Here is a 20,905-nt window from a genome sequence, read left to right on the forward strand (position 1 = left end):
TAGTATTGTCTATAATGAGTTCAATTTTTTTGTGAGTTCTCCGTTGAAACAGAACCCTATGATATGGAGGTTTCTTGATAGAAGATAAGGATAGTTTCTCACCACCACTTCACAAACATAGGTAAACGTACCAAGACTCACTTAGAGTTAAATATCACCATACACATAAAGGTTTCTTTTCTACTTCTGATCATAGCATGTGAAGCAAGCTCTGTTCAATAAAACGTACCACACTCACTTTTCAGCAGATGGAATTCCACACGTAGCGTTTTTTTTAAATAGATGAATCACTCTTCTCTTCCAAAAAAATGATTTATTTGTGCATGATACAATTATAAAAAACAATTAAATATGCATCTACCTTGATAAAGACTTCGTGTCGAAACGGCGTTGGTGATACCAGACAGTGCTTTTTTAATCCTCCTTTATTCATACCATTCCAAGGTAACATTCAACATTTGTGCTCGCAAGTGTAAGTCCGGAATTCACTTGTGATTGTCGCATTTCATTCTGACACACATTTGTTTTATCCTGGAATTTTTTTGGGAATTGAATAAGGAGATTTTATTTATTTAATTGTTTTTTATAATTGTATCATGCACAAATAAATTATTTTTTTGGAAGAGAAGAGTGATTAATCTATTTAAAGAAACCGCTACGTGTGGAATTCCATCTGCTGAAAAGTGAGTGTGGTACGTTTTATTGAACAGAGCTTGCTTCACATGCTATGATCAGAAGTAGAAAAGAAACCTTTATGTGTATGGTGATATTTAACTCTAAGTGAGTCTTGGTACGTTTACCTATGTTTGTGAAGTGGTGGTGAGAAACTATCCTTATCTTCTATCAAGAAACCTCCATATCATAGGGTTCTGTTTCAACGGAGAACTCACAAAAAAATTGAACTCATTATAGACAATACTACACACTTGTTGTTCATTTTTGTTTTTATTGCATGTAAACATCCGGTAATCATTGGATTAATAGAAAGAAATTAACGAAGGACTACGAAGTTTGCAAGTATACTATACTTTCCTTTATTATATTTGTCCTTTTTATAGTAGCGCCTTTGATCTTCCTTCCACCTATTATTTTTCACTTGTCTCTTGTGTGATCTGGATTTGGGCGGATCATAGGAAGGTTTGGATTGGGCTGCTAACTTTATTTTGCGCCAGAACTCACACATATCTATTTTTTAAGAGACTTTTCAGGCCTACTAGTTGATGTGTGGCAAAGTACAGGGGCATGACTGTGACCAATTGTTAATGCTTTGGACTTGGTTAAATGAGAGTTTTGTCACTGTAAGGGCAGGGCCACACAATGATGGGGGTGGGATGTCTCTTCTGTGCCGAAAGATAGGCCCAGGCTGGGGTGCTCTGTTCCCACCACACACCCATCTCAGTGCCCCTAATCTTAGCTCACACATTTGCTGCCATTGCTGCCATATATATATATATATATATATATATATATATATATATAGGATGCAGGGTAGTTTCCTGTGAATTCTGTGCACTCATTGGTGGACACTGGTTAGAAGCATCTGGAGAAAAGAGCAAAACCATTAAGATCCTTTCATCTAAGGAGTAAAATTAAGGCTCAAGCCGGACATATAAAGTATAAAACTCCATATAAAGTCACAGCACAGACATATGAATTTCATATAATATCCTGCAATGAAAACCAATATACTGTAATAGTTGATTGTGGTCCAGGTTTTCATTGTTACAGTGAGATTTACCTAAATTTTTATTCCTGCAATTAAGTATAAACTTAATTAAATCTGTTATATCTGTTTTATCCATGTGTGTGTGTTTTAAGATTTTTTTTTTAGCCATGTCAAATATGAGTTTATAAGTGCAGAATGTATACATTTTTGAAGAAAGTAGAATGGGGAGAATAGTATCTAGAATTGCGGTCCATAAAGAGGGGTTGGGATCTAGCGACTGGATTCTATGCTAAATGCATCATTTTCTCTATTCATATACAGTATGCATGATTTGCAGCATTTTTTCAGTGAAGGAGTGGGGCCTAATAATACAAATAGTCCAGCTCATAACCCATCACCAGCCACCTGTATCTCCTCTCAGCAGAGCCGGCCCTAACCATTATGATGCCCTAGGCTAGATTTTGGCTGGTGCCCCCTAGCACCGCCGCTAGTTCTGCAAGAGATGCCTAGCATGATTCAGCTGGCAGCTCTGCTAACATCGGGCGCATTTTGTTTATGAAAATGCATCTTATTTGCATTACTATGTAGCTAGGATGCACAAGCAGCTTCTGCTGATTAAAATAATATGCAGCATGCCTATATTCTGTGTGCAACAGCGACTGTATCTGCATACGAAATGCTACATTACAGTGATTTCCAGGAATACACACAGAATATAGGCATGCCGCATATCATTTTAATCAGCAGAAGCTGCTGGTGCCCCTAAGAATACCAAATGCACTAGGCATTTGCCTAGTTTGCCTATGCCTAAGGCCGACTCTGCCTCTCAGCCTTCTCCCGGCAAGTTAGACCCAGACACTGCACACAGTACCCCTAATCTCATAAGTTTCCCCTGCATTCTAGAGAACAGGACTGGTTTGTTTTTATAAATCAAACATCTAAGTGGAATTATTTGTAATAAATTACAAAAGCAAGGCAATAAGAACCTTTCAAGACATCAATGTAATTGGAAAAGAGGAATATAAACTAATATACATATAGCTGCACAGGAAAGGTTGCCGGTGCGTTGATGTGTATGCTTTGTTTGTTGACATGTGAGGGGTGGTACTGCTGCCATGATTACACAGTATACCTCTGGCACTGCCCATGTGAGGCCACTTATATAATTTTTTCCAGAGCCACTTTCACCTCCCAATCCTCCCTTGCCCAACTTATTATTATTATTATTATTATTATACTTTATATTGCGCCACAAGGCATCCGCAGTGCCCAATTACAGAGTACATAAAAATCAAAACAGAACAATAGTGACTTACAGTTGAAAACAATATTGAACAAGTACAGGGTAAATAATGCTGACATTAGTATCAGAGTGGCAGAAAACTGCAGGATTCGGTGCCATCGAGGATGGTTTAAGTAAGAGAAGGATAAGCACTTTAGGGTTGAAGGCCGTGCACGTGAGAGCTTAAATTCTAAAGGGGAGAGGCAGACAGACAGGGGTGGTACAGATGTGGTAGACAGAGAGCGTGGAAGAGGGTTAGGATGAGATTAGGCTGGGTTTGAAAGAAAGTGCAATGAAATATGTTAGCGCTACATAAATGTTAATAAATAAATTATTGTATAGATGTTATAGCCTAGAATTATAAAACCTGTTGGTGTCTCTGGGCCTTTCAAGCAGCAGTGGAAATTTTAAACAAATTGTAATATCAAAAGCTATATTATACATTTCATTTTTTCCCCCTGTGGGCCAATTTGTTTTATTGTTTTCTGTGCGAGCTAATGTGTATATTTTTTCCTTTGTGTGCTAATTGGCTTTATTTTTTTCTTGTGCAGTGTGTTTCATCTGCACTTATAATTGAGTTGTACTGTGCATGCATGCATCATGATGGTTTTCATACTGAGTTGCAGTACAGAGTCAGACAAATGCACCGAGAAGTGAATTAGAAATGTGTTGGACATTCCTGTGTGGTTACAAGTGGTTGGCTAATCAGACACAGATGTAATGTAGTCTGGGCATGTTGCTGAAATGTTTGCACATAGAGACATTAAATTGCTCACATTGTCACATACTCTGACAGATGAAAGTTTCAATGGTGCGACCGATGGTGGTATCTGAAGATGCACAGAGCATGATTACAGTATCTGTGGGCATCTCAGTCCTTGCATATTTGGATGTGCAGATGTACCCCAGGGTAAGGCATTGTAGCATTATTAGCATAAAGTCACAGATGCAACTGCAGCAAAAAATGTAAGGCAGGCCACAACTGTGTCCAACTCAGAATCAAACCCTATAAGGAGGAATCCCTCTCCCTCAACAGATCCCACCCCCACAACAGACCCCGTCCCCATTAGGCTGTTTCCATAAATTTTTCGTGCTGGTTTTCCATCCCAATTTGATTTAACCATCTGTGACTGCCTACTGTTGAAATCTATGGTTTTATAACTAGGACAATTTTGACAATCTCTTAATAGGAGTGACTAGAATTGAAGTATTGTGGGCTCTTAGTGCAACCAGTGGACCCACTGGGGTTCTTGGAGACACTTGCTCGCTTTCCTGCTTCTTTGGGAAAAAGCATTCCCACATATAATCATTGTGGGAATATATATTTGCTGATACATGGCGATGATTTTATTACATTCATGGTGTATGTTTTTGCATAATGTTTAATTGTGTTTCGATTAAATATGTAATTTTAATCTTTTCTATATTTACAGTGTTCAGAAATAGGCACTATATATCTCTGTCCATGCTATAGGCCTTTTTGCCCCAAGGGGAGGTGATTTTACCCCTAGCTAGCAGCTTACTGAAATTGCTTAACAGTGAATATTTTCTTTTCTCTGACGTCCTAGTGGATGCTGGGAACTCCGTAAGGACCATGGGGAATAGACGGGCTCCGCAGGAGACTGGGCACTCTAAAAGAAAGATTAGGTACTATCTGGTGTGCACTGGCTCCTCCCACCATGACCCTCCTCCAGACCTCAGTTAGATTTCTGTGCCCGGCCGAGCTGGATGCACACTAGGGGCTCTCCTGAGCTCCTAGAAAGAAAGTTTATTTTAGGTTTTTTATTTTACAGTGAGACCTGCTGGCAACAGGCTCACTGCATCGAGGGACTAAGGGGAGAAGAAGCGAACCTACCTGCTTGCAGCTAGCTTGGGCTTCTTAGGCTACTGGACACCATTAGCTCCAGAGGGATCGACCGCATGGAACTGGCCTTGGTGTTCGTTCCCGGAGCCGCGCCGCCGTCCCCCTTACAGAGCCAGAAGCAAGAAGAGGTCCGGAAAATCGGCGGCAGAAGACATCAGTCTTCACCAAGGTAGCGCACAGCACTGCAGCTGTGCGCCATTGCTCCTCATGTACACCTCACACTCCGGTCACTGAGGGTGCAGGGCGCTGGGGGGGGGGGGCGCCCTGAGCAGCAATAAAAACACCTTGGCTGGCAAATATATCACAATATATAGCCCCAGAGGCTATATATGTGATAAATACCCCTGCCAGAATCCATTAAAAAGCGGGAGAAAAGTCCGCGAAAAAGGGGCGGAACTATCTCCCTCAGCACACTGGCGCCATTTTCTCTTCACAGTGCAACTGGAAGACAGCTCCCCAGGCTCTCCCCTGTAGTTTGCAGGCTCAAAGGGTTAAAAAGAGAGGGGGGCACTAAATTTATCGCAATATTGTATATACAAGCAGCTATTGGGAAAAATTCACTCAATATAGTGTTAATCCCTAAATTATATAGCGCTCTGGTGTGTGCTGGCAAACTCTCTCTCTGTCTCCCCAAAGGGCTGTGTGGGGTCCTGTCCTCAGTCAGAGCATTCCCTGTGTGTGTGCAGTGTGTCGGTATGGCTGTGTCGACACGTTTGATGAGGAGGCTTATGTGGTGGCAGAGCAGATGCCGATAAATGTGATGTCGCCCCCTGTGGGGCCGACACCAGAGTGGATGGATAGGTGGAAGGTATAAACCGACAGTGTCAACTTCTTACATAAAAGGCTGGATGACGTAACAGCTGTGGGACAGCCGGCTTCTCAGCCCGCACCTGCCCAGGCGTCTCAAAGGCCATCAGGGGCTCAAAAACGCCCGCTCCCTCAGATGGCAGACACAGATGTCGACACGGAGTCTGACTCCAGTGTCGACGAGGTTGAGACATATACACAATCCACTAGGAACATCCGTTACATGATCCTGGCAATAAAAAATGTGTTACACATTTCTGACATTATCCCAAGTACCACTAAAAAAGGGTTTTATGTTTGGGGAGAAAAAGCAGGCAGTGTTTTGTTCCCCCATCAAATGAGTGAATGAAGTGTGAAAAAGCGTGGGTTCCCCCGATAAGAAACTGGTAATTTCTAAAAAGTTACTGATGGCGTACCCTTTCCCGCCAGAGGATAAGTTACGCTGGGAGATATCCCCTAGGGTGGATAAGGCGCTCACACGTTTGTCAAAAAAGGTGGCACTGCCGTCTTAGGATATGGCCCCTTTGAAGGTACCTGCTGATAAAAAGCAGGAGGCTATCCTGAAGTCTGTATTTACACACTCAGGTACTAGACTGAGACCTGCAGATAGTGCTGCTGCAGCGTGGTCTGTGACCCTGTCAAACAGGGATACTATTTTGCGAACATAAGAGCATATTAAAGACGTCGTCTTATATATGAGGGATGCACAGAGGGATATTTTGCCGGCTGGCATCCAGAATTAATGCAATATCCATTCTGTCAGGAGGGTATTAGAGACCCGACACTGGACAGGTGATGCTGACTTTAAAAGGCACATAGAGCCTTATAAGGGTGAGGAATTGTTTGGGGATGGTCTCTGGGACCTCGTATCCACAGCAACAGCTGGGAAGAAAAAAAAAATTTACCTCAGGTTTCCTCACAGCCTAAGAAAGCACTGTATTATCAGGTACAGTCCTTTCGGCTTCAGAAAAGCAAGCGGGTCAAAGGCACTTCCTTTCTGCACAGAGACGAGGGAAGAGGGAAAAAGCTGCACCAGTCAGCCAGTTCCCAGAATCAAAATTCTTCCCCCGCTTCCTCTGAGTCCACCGCATGACGCGGGGGCTCCACAGGCGTAGCCAGGTACCGTGGGGGGCCGCCTCAAAAATTTCAGCGATCAGTGGGCTCGCTCACAGGTGGATCCCTGGATCCTTCAAGTAGTATCTCAGGGGTAAAAGCTGGAATTCGAGGCGTCTCCCCCCCCGCCGTTTCCTCAAATCTGCCTTGCCAACAACTCCCTCAGGCAGGGAGGCTGTGCTAGAGGCAATTCACAAGCTGTATTCCCAGCAGGTGATAGTCAAGGTGCCCCTACTTCAACAAGGACGGGGTTACTATTCCACACTGTTTGTGGTACCGAAACCGGACGGTTCGGTGAGACCCATTTGAAATTTGAAATCCTTGAACACATACATAAAAAAATTCAAGTTCAAGATGGAATCGCTCAGGGCGGTTATTGCAAGCCTGGAGGAGGGGGATTACATGGTATCCCTGGACATCAAGGATGCTTACCTACATGTCCCCATTTACCATCCTCACTAGGAGTAGGAGGGTCTTTACCAAGGTTATGGCAGAAATGATGATATTCCTTCGAAAAAAAGGGAGTTTTAATTATCCCGTACTTGGACGATCTCCTTATAAAGGCGAGGTCCAAGGAGCAGTTGTTGGTTGGAGTAGCACTATCTCGGGAAGTGCTACAACAGCACGGATGGATTCTATACATTCCAAAGTCACAGCTGGTTCCTACCACACGCCTACTGTTCCTGGGGATGGTTCTGGACACAGAACAGAAAAAAGTGTTTCTCCCGCAGGAGAAAGCCAAGGAGCTGTCATCTCTAGTCAGAGACCTCCTGAAACCAAAACAGGTATCGGTGCATCACTGCACACGAGTCCTGGGAAAAATGGTAGCTTCTTACGAAGCAAAATTCCATTTGGCAGGTTCCATGCAAGAACCTTTCAGTGGGACCTCTTGGACAAGTGGTCGGGATCGCATCTTCAGATGCATCGGCTGATAACCCTGTCTCCAAGGACCAGGGTATCTCTACTGTGGTGGCTGCAGAGTGCTCATCTTCAAGAGGGCCGCAGATTCGGCATACAGGACTGGGTCCTGGTAACCACGGATGCCAGCCTTCGAGGCTGGGGGGCAGTCACACAGGGAAGAAATTTCCAAGGACTTTGGTCAAGTCAGGAGTCGTCCCTACACATAAATATTCTGGAACTGAGGGCCATTTACAATGCCCTAAGTCTGGCAAGGCCTCTGCTTCAAAAACAGCCGGTACTGATCCAATCAGACAACATCACGGCAGTCGCCCATGTAAACCGACAGGGCGGCACAAGAAGCAGGATGGCGATGGCAGAAGCCACAAGGATTCTCCGATGGGCGGAAAATCACGTCTTAGCACTGTCAGCAGTGTTCATTCCGGGAGTGGACAACTGGGAAGCAGACTTCCTCAGCAGACACGACCTACACCCGGGAGAGTGGGGACTTCATCCAGAAGTCTTCCAACTGTTGGTAAACCGTTGGGAAAGGCCACAGGTGGACATGATGGCGTCCCGCCTAAACAAAAAACTAGATATTGCGCCAGGTCAAGGGACCCTCAGGCAATAGCTGTGGACGCTCTAGTGACACCGTGGGTGTACCAGTCGGTTTATGTATTCCCTCCTCTGCCTCTCATACCAAAGGTACTGAGAATAATAAGAAAACGAGGAGTAAGAACGATACTCGTGGTTCCGGATGGGCCAAGAAGAGCTTGGTACCCAGAACTTCAAGAAATGATATCAGAGGCCCCATGGCCTCTACCGCTCAGACAGGATCTGCTACAGCAGGGGCCCTGTCTGTTCCAAGACTTACCGCGGCTGCGTTTGATGGCATGGCGGTTGAATTCCGGATCCTAAAGGAAAAGGGCATTCCGGAGGAAGTCATTCCTACGCTGATAAAAGCCAGGAAAGAAGTAACTGCAAACCATTATCACCGTATTTGGCGAAAATATGTTGCGTGGTGTGAGGCCAGGAAGGTCCCAACAGAGGAATTTCAGCTGGGTCGTTTTCTGCACTTCCTACAGTCAGGAGTGACTATGGGCCTAAACTTGGGTTCCATTAAGGTCCAGATTTCGGCTCTGTCGATTTTCTTCCAGAAAGAACTGGCTTCACTGCCTGGAGTTCAGACATTTGTAAAGGGAGTGCTACATATTCAGCCCCCTTTTGTGCCTCCTGTGGCACCTTGGGATCTCAACGTGGTGTTGAGTTTCCTAAAATCACATTGGTTTGAGCCACTTAAAACTGTGGATTTGAAATATCTCACGTGGAAAGTGGTCATGTTATTGGCCTTGGCTTCAGCCAGGCGTGTGTCAGAATTGGCGGCTTTGTCATGTAAAAGCCCTTATCTGATTTTCCATATGGATAGGGCAGAATTGAGGACTCGTCCCCAGTTTCTCCCTAAGGTGGTATCAGCTTTTCACTTGAACCAACCTATTGTAGTGCCTGCGGCTACTAGGGACTTGGAAGATTCCAAGTTACTGGACGTAGTCAGGGCCTTAAAAATTTATATTTCCAGGACGGCTGGAGTCAGGAAAACTGACTCGCTTTTTATCCTGTAGGCACCCAACAAAATAGGTGCTCCTGCTTTTAAGCAGACTATTGCTCGCTGAATTTGTAGCACAATTCAGCTGGAGCATTCTGCGGCTGGATTGCCGCATCCTAAATCAGTAAAAGCCCATTCCACGAGGAAAGTGGGCTCATCTTGGGCGGCTGCCCGAGGGGTCTCGGCTTTACAACTTTGCCGAGCTGCAACTTGGTCAGGGGCAAACACGTTTGCTAAATTCTACAAATTTGATACCCTGGCTGAGGAGGACCTTGAGTTCTCTCATTCGGTGCTGCAGAGTCATCCGCACTCTCCCGCCCGTTTGGGAGCTTTGGTATAATCCCCATGGTCCTTACGGAGTTCCCAGCATCCACTAGGACGTCAGAGAAAATAAGATTTTACTCACCGGTAAATCTATTTCTCGTAGTCCGTAGTGGATGCTGGGCGCCCATCCCAAGTGCGGATTGTCTGCAATACTTGTATGTAGTTATTGCCTAACTAAGGGTTATTGTTGAGCCATCTGTTGAGAGGCTCAGTTATATTTCATACTGTTAACTGGGTATAGTATCACGAGTTATACGGTGTGATTGGTGTGGCTGGTATGAGTCTTACCCGGGATTCAAAATCCTTCCTTATTGTGTCAGCTCTTCCGGGCACAGTATCCTAACTGAGGTCTGGAGGAGGGTCATGGTGGGAGGAGCCAGTGCACACCAGATAGTACCTAATCTTTCTTTTAGAGTGCCCAGTCTCCTGCGGAGCCCGTCTATTCCCCATGGTCCTTACGGAGTTCCCAGCATCCACTACGGACTACGAGAAATAGATTTACCGGTGAGTAAAATCTTATTTTTTCTGCTTTGACAGAATTAAAAACAGTCTCAAATGTATTTTTTAAGCAAAACATATTGATACATAATAATGATTATGCCTCCCATGTGTCTACAAATGTTGTTACTAGATTTTAACATTGGCCAATTTAATCCAGAATGCAATGTATATTTGTCCACAATTCAAACTACAGATTTGTTTACAGTCATTCCATTTAAGTGATTTTCTTCTAACTTATAGCCTGTAAGAAAATAAACTGGTTGATATTTTTTTGCTGAGAGAACCTCAAATAATATGGGTACCGCAGGTTTCTGGTTTAAATTATAGGAGTACTCGTGATTTTCGGATATAAAAGTGTCTAGAACTAAATAGAGTTCTAATTTCCCATTTTCCCTGTTGTGCTTGTTGCTGACTCTTCCTGCTGTTCAGATAGTAAGAAGTGAATTGGATTAATGGTAACTATAAAACATGTATTTACTTTTAGAAAACCTGAAGTAACATTACAGTTGAAATTTTTAGCTTACGCATCTAGAGGTTTTATCAATCTTGTACTGAGCCCATTTTTCCATGGTTGTGATAATTATACAGTATTCCAACAATAATATCAATATTTTTTCAAGCAGTACCCACACAAATTATACCTTGCTTTTTCAGAAAACATTGCTTTAAAAAAAATGTCCTTTTTTTTGCTTCTTTTAACACATCATATAAAATGCTAAAAACGTGCACTTTTTTATGGAAAATTCAAGATAGTGACTGAATTTAAGGCATAAAAACAACAGGATACTATAACTTGATTATGATAATACACTTTTATATAGTTGTGCCTTTATAGATTTAAATGCTCATTATGTGTTGTAGAAAAAGTTCAAACTTTGTTTAAACCAGAAAATATACTGCATTCTTTTTGCACATCTGTGCATTATTGTATTTTATTTACTGTTTCAGTCATTGTCTAGTGATTACCGGAAAATAACTGTTAGAGGGCCACATAATTTGAACCCACACATGTTCATGTACTGTATACAGTATTTATAGGATGGATACATTGTGCTTTAGCACCCATTGACAGGAATTGTATGTGTTCTATAGTGCAGGGCAATATTGTCAGTGGTCATACTCATTAGCAGGCAATACTTTATAATAGGGTAACTAGTTTGGAAGAGGGGACCACCCTCTTTCAAATGATAGTGCCCCACTGTTGTAAGTACTATGGTTGAGGAGATAATAAGGACTTAAAAATCACTACACCCTTACTTCTAGGAATGGTAGACACAAGCTTCCAGTGTCCACCGAAAGGGGAGAGAACACCCTCAGAAAAACTGTAAGTCAGAAAGAACCCGAGATATCTGGCTAGGAAGAGCAATTAACAGGCTTGGATAGGGACTAGTGCTTTGAAGTCAGATATCTCCAGTTTCCCAGGGCCTAATACTCTTGGGGCCCTTGGGCAACTGACCATTGCACCTAAAGGAAAAGACTGCCCTGTTTGGCACCCTTGCGGCACCCCCACCCCATGACTAATTAAGCAATTGGAAGTTCCCAATTAACTTAATTAGTCAGTAATTACTTACCTTCTGAAGTGGTGTCCTCTTCCTCCAGAATCAGAAGCTTGACTTCTGCAGCAATGGTGAGTTTGTGAGTGTCTGTGAGTGTGTGTGTGTGTGTGTGTGTGTGTGTGTGTGTGTGTGTGTGTGTGTGTGTGTAAGTACTGTATGTGTGTATGTCACCCCTGGCATGTGTATGAACCCCCAGCAGCAGCAGTCACAGGGAGAACTACATCTTCCAGCAAGCACCAACCCTCCCAGCAGCCCCCTCGCCAGTAAAAAGATGAAGGGTAGACATGGATTCCACTGGAACTTTAAATATATATTTATTATTATTATTATTGTTATTATTATTATTCCCACGCCACATGGTTTTCAAATCTGAAAACCCTTCGACCCTTTTTTAAAAATTGGATACTGCAGGTATCGGCAGGTACACATTCCTGCCGTAAACCAAAATTGGGCACGATGAGTGCAAAGATTTTTTTGGGGGTGGTGAAAACCTCATGTCCAATTGAATTCTCTCCTAGATGGAGGAGGAACCCCTCCCGTCCTACTCATCAAACATATTTAAAAGGTATATAAAAAAATTTTTTTTCCATTTAAGAATCATTTCTGTGTTAATCCAGACGTTGTCCAAAGTATTTATGCTTCCTCAAGAGCAATTGTAATATACTGTAGCTCTGTATTCCTGGAAAGTACAGTAAGTACTAGATAAAACTTGTTTTTTTTTGTACTGATTTAATGGATTAGGGCAAATAAAGGTTTAGCAGAACAGCTCTGCTGTAATAACAATTGGTTATATAATTCTGTAAATGCTGCATTATAAATTGCTGCTGGATTATAAAGTGATAAAAAATCAACAAACACAAAATGAAGTTGAAATACTTGATATTTCCTTGTTTTTACAGTTACAGTACAAGAATAAATGTTTCTTGCAACTGCTAACAGTACTTTTAATAGCATTGCATTAGAATTTTGAACATTACTATTGTGTACTCATTCCCAATGCATTGTTATTCAAGATATAAAAGAATACTTGAGTGGTTTAACACGCTTTTTCCCCATAAATTTGTTGGAATACCGACTGAATGCTAATTATTAAAAGTGTAAACCAAAATTTGCATAGGTTCACTTTGATATGGCATGTCAAAAGTTTTTTTACACAGTCTTTCTTTTATCAGTTAAACTTTTTCTCAAAGCATTAATTAGCTATCATTTATTTTACATACGTTTAACAAAAGTGTTACTGTTTAATAATACAAAAAGCCTCTCACATTCAGAAAGCAAGGAGAGAGACAGATATCTTACTTACCAACATCAGACATTTCAGGGACACTGGCACTATAAATGTGTTCTAGAAAAGTTGGTTCATTATCATTAATGTCATGTATCTTTATGACAAACTCAGACTCCGGTTCTACAGGTCTCCCTGTCCTTCTATTTATTGCTTGGGCACGCAAGGTGTAATATGCTTTTTCTTCTCTGTCAATTCTTCGTGTGGCATGAATGTCACCTGTTCTCTCATCAATGACAAAAAGTGTTCCTGCTCCATCTCCATTGAGGATATATTTTAGATTCCCATCGCCTTTATCTTGATCTGAATGGAGCTGTAGAAAAAAAAAATGTAAATCAGTGCATGAAAATATGTATGAAATATATATTGTTTTTAAAGGATAACTATTATTAAAATACAATTTACAGTACAATGTCTTTGAATAAAAGAAAATTACTTTGATATTGTCTTATTGCGATCAAATTACATGCTTTTAATTATATTTATTGTCTTGATAAAATCAGGGCAAATCATGAAAATAGTGTGGTAGGTATAGTAGCCATAGTAATTGTATTATCTCATAAAAAACATATAGGTGAGAATAACGCTATCCAATTTCTATGGATTCCCAACTGCTGTGGAGGTCCATTCAATAAAGTCACAGGTGAGACTGTACGTCATTATAAATCAATATCTATTAGAACTACAACAACGTGATCTCTAGATATAAATGAATACATATATTATGAATTTATTTTAGTTAAATACTTTTTCAATCAACACTGTATCAACTCAGTCAGTACACTAAATAAAAATATAGCCTAAATATTACATTAAATTAGAAAACGATTTGTGTTACTTTACACAAAGAGACAGGTAGACACACTTTTAAGTAAATATGTATGGACAAAAGTACTGTACTAGTAAAAAAGAACTACTGTACATAGGTAGAGTTTGTATAAGTATAGTATGTATTGGTTACAAGGAAATGTTTAAGAGGAAACAGTAATTTTGGCATAATGCTGGACTAATAATAAATTAAATGAAGTACAATAACAGTACAATTAAATACAGCACCTAGACTTTCATCATTTTAAAATGGTTATTGATAACCCCAGACTGGCAGACAGCTGCTCATATAAAGTGGTGACACATACTGTATACTATAGGTATCTAAGTGGCCTACTGATTGATATATTATTTGCAGTCAATTTTCCAAATATTGTTGTTATTTATTATATGGACCATTTAACATTGGGTTACTGATGCAGATATCTCTCTATTTTGCTCATAAAATTCAACCCCTATAGCTATCTAAGGGAGCTGCAAAATTGTGAAATTACCAAAATGGCATTGTAGCCTGTATGCTACCTCTCTGCATCTTTTTCCAAGGGATGGTACTTCAGATCCCTCCCAGCAGCCTGACCTTTCTTCCATAATTGGGCTGAGGACTGCACATGTACAGTTAGTAAGTCCCAGTGGAAATATAGGGGGTCATTCTGACCCGATCGCATGCTGCAGTTTATCGCAGCACAGCGATTGGGTCAGACCTGCGCCAGCGCCGCAGTGTGCCGGTGCATGCCAGATAGCCAAAGGCCATTGCTGAGCTATGATCACCTCTGCCTGATTGACAGGCAGAGGCGATCACTAAGCAGGGGGGCAGAATGGTGGTGTTTGGCCGCCCTTTTGTGGGCGTGGTCCGGCCAACGCAGGTGTGGCCGGACCGTGTGGGGGGGTGAGCCACAGCGGCTGCGTGACGTCACACGCAGCCGCTGTGGGCCGGGAAGCGACGAGTAGCTCTCGGCCAGCACGCTAAAGCTGCTCTGGCCGGGAGCTACTCCTAAAGTGCAAAAGCATTGCAGCTGTGCGATGCTTTTGCACTTCTGTGGGGGGTGGGACTGGCACTGACATGCGGGGCGGGATAGCCCTGTGCTGGGCGTCCTGCCGCATGTCTATTGTCATGATCGTAGCCCTGCAAAATTTTGCATGGCTACGATCAACTCGGAATGACCCCCATAGTGATATTGTGACTCTTTACTGGGGCAGGCTTTTATAAGATGCACAGTCCCAGCATGAGATTAATGATATGTGTCCTTGAAGCAATGATCCATCCACTCAGACCATGGGCCAAATGGTTATATTATCTTTATACTGTACTTTATACTATTGTATTTTGTCTGCTCCATAATAGCCTGACTATTATACATGTCCTGCCAGCATCAATGTCACATTTTCACCTCTGTAGATCTATTGTCTGATTTGCTTACTTTGCTATTCTCCCTGCCATACCTGCTCATTGTGCAATTTGCTATTTTTTTTTCACAGATAATATAATTTTATAATATTTCGCATCAATTTGAGCTACAAATAGTTGGTTCCTAAGAGATGAATCTGTTAGACATATATTTTCTCTTTAGCATGCCGATTATTAACATGGTGTTCCTCATTAAGTGATATCTGTACTACTGAGTGTCCCTCAAAGACAACTTATTCCAGAACAAAATTAGGGACCAAAAAAGACCCAACTCTCTGGGTTAAATTTTCTAAGCGACTGGTTGCCCTGTGTCTACAAGCATCATTGGTAGTTTGGTGACCAAAATACAGAATTTAATAATCAACGGTCTTCATGCTGTTTTACATTTCACTGTCAATGTTTATAAATATCAATCTCTAGTGTGGGACTCGGGCATTAAGGGCCCGCCGGGGAATGCAATGATAGGGACCCATCTTAGGGGTATGACCAGCCTCCAGAGGGGGTGTGGCCAACATTCATAGAGAAGTGGCTAACCATTAGAGTGTGCATGGCCTGGGACCCTTTATAGTACATATAGTAAATATAAAGGCACCTTTACATTACACATAGTAAATATAAAGTCCTGTGCAGTGTAATGTAACATATGTATAATGTATTATTCAAGTGCACAGTCTGAATCCTCCCTAGAGGAGGAGGTGTGCTCTCTGGCAGTGCCTCTGGGGGTTTCCCCAGTACCCCTGTGGGCCAGTTTGACCCTGTCAATATCATTAGTAAAAAATACTGTAGATAAAAAGACAAGACTAAGTGCATACTTTTCTTTTTTTTTGCATGAAAAAAAACCCTAAAATGTTTAAAATACCATTAAGAAACTATTGTCAGGTGACTGGCATATCTGATTACTGGAAAATCACGGGGACCTTATACCATAGTATTAAAAATAAATAACTAGAAGATAGGATGAGTGTTAATGACTTTAACTTTTTGAGATGAGTGGTAATGACATGATTTGGTTAATATAGACTTGAATAGTGGCCATTGAATTACAATAAAAACCACTGAGCAGATTCTAAAGGGTGGCAAATCTAAGATCTCAAGAAAAAAAAAGACCAAAGTGGATAATGGCACCCCCCAAGCACCACTTTGACCTATATTATATCTACAAGCATTAAATGTTAAAGAAAAAGTACTGGGACATATTACTGAAGATACACTGGATACTACATACTAAGATTTCCTCAAGCTACAAACTGGGACAAGCCTCTCAGGCACTAAGCAAGGTACACACTTTCCAATTTGGTTTTTTTCGGGGTGGCAATCAGGTGATTATTCACCTAGAGCAGCTCTCCAGCTGTTGTAAAACTACACGTCCCAGCATACCATGCCACTCTATTGCCATTAGGGAATGCGAAAACTGTGGCAGGGCATGCTGGGATGTGTCATTTCACAACAGCTGGAGAGTCACAGATTGATCAAGCCTGACCTTGAGGAAGGTCCTAATATCTGTGCGGCACACTTTATTCTATTTTAGAAAAATCTGCTGATTTCTTGTGAAATCGGTCGAGGGGAAAAATTGGGTTTATCCAAACGCAACTCAATTTTTCCACCTGGACATATGGTCAGATTAATAAAAATTGGCACATACTGGCTGATATTGGGAGATTGTGGCTGAGATTTTCGATCCTGCCCCACAGATCGGATAATTTTATGGTTATGGATGGGCAATATTTGCCGAATGTTCATACACACCATGCAATAAATCAGTCCAATCTCCCAATTTTTGGCAATTCGACCCAATAATTGTATAGTTTGTACTTAGCTACACAGGCACCATGATGAATAAAGCATGATTCTGCCTCACACGTGGAAATAACTAGCCTTTTTACTACTATGAAAAACAGCTCACAAACACATATTTGGTTTCACCAACATTTCCCCCTATAACAACAGATAATAATAATTGCCATGTATTTTAGACCACCAAAATGATAGTAAACTTTATGGCCATCATGGATACATGCATTACACTGCAAGTAAACAAGAGAAGGTACTTTCCACTGACGTACCTAATGTTATTATTGTATTTATTAATTTATTTATGAAATGTATTGTTGTAAATTGGACAGTAGCTGTCACAGTTGGCTGCGTCTCCCAAAAGGATGCACACTACTCTGAGATTTATAGACAGGAGTGCCAAAAGTGTTACATCATGTTGACACTAAATTTGAACTCCTCTCAATAAAAGTAAGTTTCTGAGCACTATTCAGTGCCGAGTATTAGGCTCATAACTGTAATGACGGAGTTTGGGAAACTGACATAATATATAAGTGAGATAGATTGTAGTTAGATTTTAATGTTCATATGATGTTGGTTCTTATTCTGTGTGTATTTACAGTGTGATGGTATCAATATTAAAGAATGCATACTTATATGTTAAGGTATTGATTCTACAAGCATACCTATTTATCATCCTACTATTTCACTCAGATATCACCAAAGACAAAACACCCATATGTTACACTCTGTGCCTCTGCTCTGGGTATTAGTAAATCCTACTAGTATGGATGATATTCATACCATCTATCTGAAAGTTGTGACACTGTAAATGTTTACAGAAATATCCCAAAATGTGTATATTTCCACAGAAGAACACACTATGCTTGTAAATGGAAACAAATACATTTCTTCATTACTTATGGTTTTTTCTAATAAGTCATTTTTTATTATTTCTTATAAAAAATCATTTATTATCATATTTTACTTATTAGACACCTCAAGATTTGACAGTGTTGCAAAATACAGTACATATTAATCATACTGAGGCTTTTTTTAGGGATGCAAATTATAATATTGTGTCATATTAGTTACCATGCTGTATGCAACTTTTTACTTTGTGGGTCGCTAAAAGTGGCCATACTGTAAATTGTGCAATTATCAGCCCAATCAGTCAACTATTGACTGATTGCGATGATAACTGCACAGTGTATGACTGCAATAGCGCACTAAATAACAGTTTGTCAGACATGAAAATCTTCCAGGATACCCAAACTCGGATATACTAATCATCAGACAGATATTATCTGACAATGTATGTCAATGTCAGATAACTGGTCTTCTGTCAGTCTGACAGCGTATGGCAATGTTAGATAACTGGTCTTCTGACAGTCTGACAGTGTTTGGTCACCTTTATGAAAAGTTTAAGGTGTGACTGCTAACTAAGTCTTCTATTTACTTGGGCATGTAGTATTTTATGTTCCTTTGTTTATTCATGTACCAATATATTTTGATTGACAGTATAACACAATTAGAGACATTTATGAAAAGTAATACATAGGTAAATATGCTAAAACCTACAGAAATCAGTTTAGTTTTTTAAATATGTCTAGTGCTATTTAGAAAATAATGATATATTTTACAGTATGTTCCCTGATAAATGCATGCAATCTTTTGGAAGTGTATCCTTGCCACTAGAAAATATCATGCTTTACATGTTTACCACCAAATGACCCCTGCCATGCACTGTAAAAGTAAGAAAGGCATGCTAATAAAGAATCGTGTCTCTATAATTTTACGCCCAAAGGCAATGTATGAATTGTGGAACTGTGGGATTATTTGCATATAGGGGGTAATTCCAAGTTGATCGCAGCAGGAATTTTTTTTAGCAATTGGGCAAAACCATGTGCACTGCAGGGGAGGCAGATATAACATGTGCAGAAAGAGTTAGATTTGGGTGGGTTATTTTGTTTCTGTGCAGGGTAAACACTGGCTGCTTTATTTTAACACTGCAATTTAGATTGCAGATTGAACACACCACACCCAAATCTAACTCTCTCTGCACATGTTAAATCTGCCTCCCTGCAGTGCACATGGTTTTGCACAACTGCTAAAAAAATTCCTGCTGTGATCAACTTGGAATTACCCCCACTGTGCACATCATTACAGTTCAGGTTTTATGGATATTCATGCTTGAGCTCAGGTGACTTAATTAGTATCTTAGTGATTTAGTGATTTAACCATCTAGACTCAAGCATTAATATCCTTGCAACTTGGAGTGTGATGGTGGAGTTTGGGAAACTCTGGCATAATGTACTGTATAAGTTATGGGGGGATATTCAATTACCCATGAAAAATAATTGGGTGGAAAAAATGTGTATCAGGAAAATCAAGCGTAGCCCATTTTTTGGTATGAAAAATTACACATTTTGGGGGCGAAAACACATAGGATTCGAGATAAGATCCCAGACCCATGTGTTTTTATGGCCGCCATAGTGAAAGTGGGTCATATATCAGGGATTTTTTTCACAAATCCCCAATGACTGCTGGCTTTCGGTGCTAAATTACATGGCTAATTGAATATCTCACTGAGTGTATTTATGGGTTTATATTTACTAAGGTGCAGGTTTATAGAAGTGGAGATGTTCTCCTTAGCAACCAATTATTCTACTTATCATTTATTTAGCATTATCTAGAAGATAATAGCTGGAATCTGGTTGTTATGGGCAACATCTTACCTTCTATAAACCCACACCTCAGTAGATATACCCCTTGATGTCAATATTTAAAAAAAAACTTGCATACAGTATATGTTAAGGTTACTGATTACATATGCATATTTACTAGAGATGAGCGCCTGAAATTTTTCGGGTTTTGTGTTTTGGTTTTGGGTTCGGTTCCGCGGCCGTGTTTTGGGTTCGAACGCGTTTTGGCAAAACCTCACCGAATTTTTTTTGTCGGATTCGGGTGTTTTTTTCAAAAAACACTAAAAAACAGCTTAAATCATAGAATTTGGGGGTCATTTTGATCCCAAAGTATTATTAACCTCAAAAACCATAATTTACACTCATTTTCAGTCTATTCTGAATACCTCACACCTCACAATATTATTTTTAGTCCTAAAATTTGCACCGAGGTCGCTGTGTGAGTAAGATAAGCGACCCTAGTGGCCGACACAAACACCGGGCCCATCTAGGAGTGGCACTGCAGTGTCACGCAGGATGTCCCTTCCAAAAAACCCTCCCCAAACAGCACATGACGCAAAGAAAAAAAGAGGCGCAATGAGGTAGCTGTGTGAGTAAGATTAGCGACCCTAGTGGCCGACACAAACACCGGGCCCATCTAGGAGTGGCACTGCAGTGTCACGCAGGATGGCCCTTCCAAAAAACCCTCCCCAAACAGCACATGACGCAAAGAAAAAAAGAGGCGCAATGAGGTAGCTGTGTGAGTAAGATTAGCGACCCTAGTGGCCGACACAAACACCGGGCCCATCTAGGAGTGGCACTGCAGTGTCACGCAGGATGTCCCTTCCAAAAAACCCTCCCCAAACAGCACATGACGCAAAGAAAAAAAGAGGCGCAATGAGGTAGCTGTGTGAGTAAGATTAGCGACCCTAGTGGCCGACACAAACACCGGGCCCATCTAGGAGTGGCACTGCAGTGTCACGCAGGATGTCCCTTCCAAAAAACCCTCCCCAAACAGCACATGACGCAAAGAAAAAAAGAGGCGCAATGAGGTAGCTGACTGTGTGAGTAAGATTAGCGACCCTAGTGGCCGACACAAACACCGGGCCCATCTAGGAGTGGCACTGCAGTGTCACGCAGGATGTCCCTTCCAAAAAACCCTCCCCAATCAGCACATGATGCAAAGAAAAAGAAAAGAAAAAAGAGGTGCAAGATGGAATTGTCCTTGGGCCCTCCCACCCACCCTTATGTTGTATAAACAAAACAGGACATGCACACTTTAACCAACCCATCATTTCAGTGACAGGGTCTGCCACACGA

General features: G+C 41.2%; 1 protein-coding gene across 3 annotated transcripts in view; it reads right to left on the reverse strand.

Moving 5' to 3' along the window:
• Nucleotides 1-20,905, reverse strand: part of LOC134927886 (cadherin-10-like) — a 680,078-nt gene that overhangs the window by 266,572 nt on the left and 392,601 nt on the right. For all 3 annotated transcript variants that reach the window (XM_063922965.1, XM_063922966.1, XM_063922967.1), the window contains one exon: nt 12,917-13,211. In XM_063922965.1, the coding sequence (XP_063779035.1) occupies nt 12,917-13,211 (295 nt within the window). The remainder of the gene's footprint in view (nt 1-12,916; nt 13,212-20,905) is intronic.

This window comes from Pseudophryne corroboree, chromosome 5 (assembly GCF_028390025.1).
Source record: "Pseudophryne corroboree isolate aPseCor3 chromosome 5, aPseCor3.hap2, whole genome shotgun sequence".
Lineage (NCBI taxonomy): Eukaryota > Metazoa > Chordata > Amphibia > Anura > Myobatrachidae > Pseudophryne > Pseudophryne corroboree.